The sequence below is a fragment of the Sus scrofa genome, chromosome 18 (genome assembly GCF_000003025.6).
Source record: "Sus scrofa isolate TJ Tabasco breed Duroc chromosome 18, Sscrofa11.1, whole genome shotgun sequence".
Classification (NCBI taxonomy): domain Eukaryota; kingdom Metazoa; phylum Chordata; class Mammalia; order Artiodactyla; family Suidae; genus Sus; species Sus scrofa.
In genome coordinates, this window is record NC_010460.4 from 50,949,853 (window position 1) to 50,956,522 (window position 6,670).

General features: G+C 64.0%; 1 protein-coding gene across 15 annotated transcripts in view; it reads left to right on the forward strand.

The window, feature by feature from the left end:
* The window catches only part of CAMK2B (calcium/calmodulin dependent protein kinase II beta), a 94,039-nt gene extending 87,628 nt beyond the window's left edge, over positions 1–6,411 (forward strand). For 8 of the 15 annotated variants that reach the window (XM_021078635.1, XM_021078637.1, XM_021078636.1 and 5 more), the window contains 5 exons: positions 191–304; positions 5,129–5,204; positions 5,331–5,425; positions 5,692–5,926; positions 6,157–6,411. In XM_021078635.1, coding sequence (XP_020934294.1) covers positions 191–304; positions 5,129–5,204; positions 5,331–5,425; positions 5,692–5,924 — 518 coding nt within the window. In that variant the 3' untranslated portion in view covers positions 5,925–5,926; positions 6,157–6,411. The remainder of the gene's footprint in view (positions 1–190; positions 305–5,128; positions 5,205–5,330; positions 5,426–5,691; positions 5,927–6,156) is intronic. The other 7 variants (XM_021078644.1, XM_021078646.1, XM_021078645.1 and 4 more) reach the window with 1 other exon arrangement.

A 6,670-nucleotide genomic window follows, 5' to 3' on the forward strand; every position in this document is an offset into this window, starting at 1 on the left:
GCCCTGTCCCCCCATTCCACTGCACCTGTGTGTCCCTTCTCCATCCCCCTCTGTCTCCCGCCACCCCCATGCTCCCTCTTGACCCCCTCCGTCCCCCCACTCTCTCTGGCTTGGCTCATCAGCCCGTAGGTTTTCTCTCCTGCGTGTCCCCCGCCTGCCTCGTGTTCACGTCTCGTCTGTTCCGCCCCAGCCCCCAGGATCTCTAACATCCTGAACACGGTGAGGAGGGGTTCGGGGACCCCAGAAGCCCAGGGCCCCCCACCCTGCCCGTCTCCGGCTCTCCCAGGCCCCCCACCCACCCCGAGTAAGTAGCACCTTGAGTGGCCCTGCTGGCTGCCCCGGGGGGCTCACCGGGGTGTCAAGACCCCCAGCTGCCGTGTGCTGCCCCTTGGCCCCGGGAAGGGGCCAGCCTGTGTGTGTGTGGGGGGGGCGGGGGGACAAGGGGCGCAGGTGTGGGAAGAACCAGGAAGCAGGTTCCCGAGGACCAGGGCGTCACACTCCTGCTGCCTGCGGGGTCTTCTGTAGCGATGATGGGGCAAGTACCAGCTGGGGTGGCATCTGAGTGTGGAGGGGCAGTTCTCTGGGGGGCAAGGAAGAGAAAGGCCTTCTCGGGGCCCAGGGGCCGGCCGGGGCTGCGGGGCTGGCGCTGAGCTGGGCCGCCTCCCCAGGTGGGGAGGAGCCGCCGGGCGCTGCAGCCGGTCTGCCGACTGCCTGCCGGTATCACTTACAGGGATGGATGACACCCCAGGGCGGCCGCCACCCCCGCCTCCGGGGAGACACGGCGCTCTCAGAGGAGAGGCTGCGGGGCCGGGGGCCGGGCATGGCGGGGGAGAGGCTGGGTGAGTCTGGGCCAGGCCTGGGGGCCAGGCAGAGCGGAAGGGGAGGGAGACCTGGCAGCAGTGGGGTCGGGGTCGGGGTCGGGGTCTGCAGCCAGCATCTGCAGCCAGCATCCAGGCGTGGCTAAGGGGAGCGGAGCCTGGGGGAGTGGTCAGAGCCCCCTCCCCATTTGGCAGCGTCTTACCAGAGATGTCTCCTGGACGGACCGTCACAGCCCCCAGTTTCACAGATGAGAAAGCTGAGCTTAGGAGTTGGGGAGGGTGGTGCCCGAGGGGGCCGCCTGCAACGGGACCCCGGCCCAGGGCTGTGACCTGCCCCTGGGGTACACACAGCCCAGGCGGGGAGCTCTGAGAACCGGGCTTGCCCGGTTGGGTGGGGGGCCCGCTGCACAGGAAGCAGGTTCCCGAGGACCAGGGTGTCACACTCACAGGTTCGCCCCTTTAGGGGTCTGTCCTGAGCTTGACTCGGGAAGGTGGGGGCCACAGAAGGCGCTGTGACAGGATTGAAAGAGGGGCCTAGGGGCCTGGATGTGGCAGCGTGCAGGGGCGGGGGCTGAGAGCAGACTCAGAGTGGGGGGGGCAGCGAGGGAAGGGGGTGGCCCCCATCCGTGTCTCTCAGGGAGTGGGGTCCTTGTGCTAGATGTGCGCCCCCAGCCCAGAGTTCCCAGCATCCCCAGCCCTTGAGTGTGTGTGTGTGTGTGTGTGTGTGTGTGTTGGAGGGGCCTCAGGGGAGGGGGTGTGGGTGGGGCCAGCCCATTTGGGGGTGAGCTCTGGCTGAGAGTGTGAGTGCCAGAGCCGGGGTGCCCCTCTCCACCTCCAGGACCCGGGTCCACCTCTCCCAGCACTGAGACCCAGACCGCAGAGGGAGGGCCGTCGCTGGGGTGGGTCACGGGCAGCCCCCTTTTTGGTGAATGTCCCTGCCAGCTGTCGCCATGTCTAAATGGGCCTGTGTTCTCTATAATCGGATTATGCACAATCCAGGCTGATCCTGTGCAAGTGCCTCTGGGGTGGTTGGGGGCATCCCTGTGCCCCTGTAGCTGCCAAGGGACAGGCCTTGAGGTCACCCAGGGGTCACTGGGGCTCCCCCACACCCCAAACCCTTTGCCCGCGGCTGGGCCTCCCTGGCCTGTTAGCTTGCCCCGAGAGAGCGGCTGTGGGGGCTCCTCCCAAGCCAGAACCGTACCTGTGAACCTTGGCTCTGTTCCTGGAGTTGCCTGGTGGCAGCAGCTTGTCCTCATGCTAACAGGCCTCACCCCCCCTGGGGCCTCCCTTGGCGTAGCTTTGCTGTGGGGGGCGGGGTGGGGTTCGGCCTGACCCATAGCTGCTCCAGGGATCAGGAGCGCCCGGCCCAGTCCTGGGCTGTGACTAGGCCTGTATGGCCTCCACTTTCCCATCTGCAGAATGGACGTGGTGGCTCTTTCCCAGACTTCAGACTCTGCCTGTGTGCTGTGACCGGGATGTCTCTGGTGTGCTTAATCCTTCCTCTGTACGCTGTCTCCATCTTCAATTACACTTTGTTTAAAAACGCTCAATATGACTTTATTAAGTGGAAGGTGTGGGTCACTTACCACGGTAGGGTTAACTGTGAAATCAGAGTGGGCTGAAAACAAAACAGAAAAAATGTCACTCCGTTCCAGCTGCAAGGCTGTCTGCCGAGGACTTGCGTAGGCTGGGGACAGGTCCCCACGTCTGTGAAGAAGGGGGATTGACGGGTGTCAGGGTGGGTAGATGACCTCCGGGTGACATCAGCAGGATGGCCCGGAGCTGAGGAGTAAACCCCAGGTAGAAGGTGGGGGCCCTGAGCAGAAGCTGGACCTGGTGCCACAGGAGGTAGGTGGCAAGGGCCCACGGGTGACAGGCCGCCTGGACAGGGATGGGAGTGGCAGGGGCTGGAGGCTGCCTTGGAATGAGCCCAAGGGACCTGATTCTCTGGACAGCATTTGGTGGGGGAGCTGGGCTGCAGTGGGAGGAGATGGAAGTCACCTCCGCGAAGGTGACAGGTGCAGAGAGGATGGGGGTGGGTGAGGTCCCGGAGGAGAGGGGGCCATTCAAAACTGGGAAGCGTGCGGGCAGAGGGTGGCGAGGTGGGCAGGCTGCAGAGGAAGCCGAGGGGGAAGAACTCAGTCCAGGGGCAGGTGTGGAGGCGGAGCTGTGAAGTAGAGAGTGAGAACAGCCAGCCTGTGTGTGTCCGTGTGTCTGGACAGAGCTCTGTCCCTGCATGAAGCTCTGCAGGTGGACATGAGGCATCTGGGAACCTGGGCCTGCAGCTTCCCCTCCTGGAAGCCAGCTTCCAGGGGCCACCCGCATAGGTGGGGCCTGGGTGCTGCAGAGATGGCCCTAAGCCCAAACCCCGATGTGGTCCAGGTGTGAGGTTCAGTGAGAAATGGGAAAAGGATGCCAGCAGAAGCACAGCCGGGTCCAGAGAGAGGGTCTCTTCAAGATAGGGGAAGCCTATGTGAGTTTGCGGGGTGGGTATGCACACGCGTGCGCGCGCACACACACACACACACACACTCTCAGCCCCTCAGGCATCATGGAGCTCAATCCCCAGTCACTGTCCAGAGCCAGTGCAGCACAACCCAGGCTCCCAGCTCACACACAGGCACGCCTGGGCTTGCACACAGCACGCAGTGTCTTCTGCCGTGGACTCTGTCTGCCCCACGAGGTGGGCGCCTGGGCAAGTGATGGGAACCTGCGGCCCCACCACGGGCCCTGGGCACATGCTTCCAAATGCTATATGCACGCATTTGGAGCTGGCCCCTGCGCTCTGGGACTTTAGCCCCAGATCAATTCCCACACGTGCTGTTCCCAGCTGGCAGCTGGCACTGGAGACCTGCAGTCACCCATCACTGGGCTTGGCTGTGTGAGGATGCCCATCGCCCAGGAGTGGCCGTGCAGAAAGCCTGTGGTCCCAGTGTGCTGCTGGCAGCGAGGGACACGGGTGTGGGGGCTGAGGGTGCACAGACGCATGCAGCCGTGGAGCCGTGACCGGGAGGGAAGTGTGAGCAGAGAGCTCCTGAGATCATGCTCTCAGGGCCCTCCTTGGGTCTGAGGTTTACCTCCGGCAGGTTCCTGCTTTACGGCGTCAGCCAGCGTGGGTGTGTCTGTGTCTGTGCGGGTGTGGATGTATCTGCGTGGAAGTGGTTGCGCACCTGACTCGGGGCGGAACTCTGGGGAGAGCGGGTGACGAGCAGGATTGAGGGGAGCACAGGCCTCTGCATCTGTATCTGGAAGGTTTCATTTCTTCAAAAGAAATCTAGGCGTTCCCATCGTGGCGCAGTGGAAATGAATCTCCCTAGGAGCCATGAGGTTGTGGGTTTGATCCCTGGCCTTGCTCAGTGGGCGAAGGATCCAGCATTGCCGTGACCTGTGGTGCAGGTCGCAGACATGGCTTGGATCCCACGTTGCTGTGGCTGTGGCGTAGGCCGGCAGCTGAGGCTCTGATTAGACCCCTAGCCTGGGAACCTCCATGTGCCACGGGCGTGGCCCTAAAAAGAAAAAAAAAAAAATCTAAAGCAAATAGGAAAATTGTTCAGATTTGAATCAGTAGGGCGTGGGTTGTAGTATTCTGCTTTTTCCATGTGTTTAAAATGCTGTGCATGAAAATAAATTGCAGTGAAAGAGACCAAAGGGGGCCCTGGGTGAGCACAGGGCCTGTCTAGGCCCCAAGGTCAAGTGGGCAGGACCCCAGAGAGACTGTGGGCCCAGGACTTCAGGTGGGGGATAGGATGGGATGGGCAGCTAATGTCAGAGGACTGGCCTGGGAGCCCAGGACTGCAAACAGGTGGAGGCTAGAGGAGGCCGCGGGCTTCCAGGGAGAGAAGGTGGTGAGGCCCACACTGCTTCCCTCTGGGCCCTGCTCCCTGGCCTTTGCACAGAGGCCTGGCCCTGCAGCCACGGTCCTCTCCCTGCTTTGTGAGCCGACCCTTAGGAGGCCCCCGCCTCCCCAGGAGTTGTCCGATGCTTGAAGAGCTACGAGAGAGCAGTGCCGGAGCCAGGAAGGCTGGTCACAGTGTGTCAGCTGCTGAGGGCCCGGGGGATGCGGCCGGAACTGGGGGGTGCAGAGTGCTCGTGCTAGGCTTTGTGCAGTTTCCATTTCTGCCATTCAGGGGCGTTGTATTTAAGATGGAAGCTTGTCGCACTTGGAAACCGGGAAGCCGTTGGTGGCCGTGCAGGGCGCGGTCTGCGCTGGGCAGTGTGGGCCTGCTGGTGGGGGGACGGGGTGCTCTGCCGGGGACCCTCGGGGCCGCAGGGGCTGGTGCGGAGGTCACTGGGCGGCTCTCTCCCCGCAGCGAGGAAGCAGGAGATTATTAAGATCACCGAGCAGCTCATCGAGGCCGTCAACAACGGGGACTTCGAGGCCTACGCGTGAGTCGGGGGGCCTGGGCCGGTCCAGGGGCGGCGGGGCGGGGGGGGGGGGGCTTCCCCGAAGGGTGGGGGCGGGTGGCGGCAGCGGGTTCTGGGGGCCCCTCCTCACCTGGGTCTGCCCCCCAGGAAAATCTGCGACCCAGGCCTGACCTCCTTTGAGCCCGAAGCCCTGGGCAATCTGGTTGAAGGAATGGACTTCCACAGATTCTACTTTGAGAATTGTGAGTTGGGGGCCGGGGCAGGGAAGAGGGGGCGCCCCCGGAGAGCCCACTGGGCACCCCCAACCCCGTTGGCCCCAAGGAAGCCCTGTCGCCTCTGTGCCCAGAGCTGGTTGCCCCCTCCCCGCTCCCCACCCCCCCACCCACATGACGGGGAGGGGCGCGGACACCCTGGGACCAGGGCCGGGGACCTGGGGGGTGCTCTTGGGGATGCTGGGCTGGCAGAGGGGCGTGAGGGGGCGAGGTGCCAAGCCCCTGCCCGCCCACAGTGCTCGCCAAGAACAGCAAGCCGATCCACACAACCATCCTGAACCCGCACGTGCACGTCATCGGCGAGGACGCCGCCTGCATCGCCTACATCCGCCTGACGCAGTACATCGACGGGCAGGGCCGGCCCCGCACCAGCCAGTCCAAGGAGACCCGCGTGTGGCACCGCCGAGATGGCAAGTGGCAGAACGTGCACTTCCACTGCTCGGGGGCACCCGTGGCCCCGCTGCAGTGAAGGTGAGCACCCGCCGGGGGGCAGCGGGTGCGCTGGGGACTGTGGCCGAGAGGGCTCCTGGGCCCCGAGGCCAGGCTGGCATCAGGGGAGCGGTGGCACCGGGCAGGGCCTCCAGGCCCCTCTCCGAGCAGCCCTGCAGGGGCCCGCCTCGCAGGCAGCCAGGCCTGGGTCACACGTGGAGGGTGGCTGTCCCGGAAGCTGACCTGCCTGCCCCGCGCCCGCCCCGTTTCAGAGCTGCGGCTGGTTTCGCGGGACAGACTCGGTGTTCGGAGCCCAGCTGCCCTCGGGCGCGGCCTGCCTGTCGCATGTTTGTGTCTGCCTCGTTCCTCCCCTGGCGCCTGTGTCTGCAGAAAACCAAGACCAGATGTGATTTCTTTTTAAAAACCAGATGATGACGACAACCACACACACACACACACACACACACACACCTGATGTTGGATGAAATGGGAAAAAAAAAAAAAAAAAGAAAGAAACAAGGGAAAAAGCTGTAAAAATCACTGGCATTTGTGGGGCTTCGAACCTTCCGGCCGCTCCCCACTCAAGCTCCACGTGTCCGTCTGCTCCTGGCCTCTTCTGGGGACCGGCCGGGGCAGTGAACTTGTCCGCTGGGGCCCGTCACCCGTGGGAAAGTGTTTGCTAGATGGCGCCCCGCCCCAAGGCGTCTGCATCCTCCCTGCTGTGCATGGCTCCCTGTCAGGAGTGTCAGGTGCCGCCTGGAGAGGGGCTGGGGGCGCCGAGGGGGC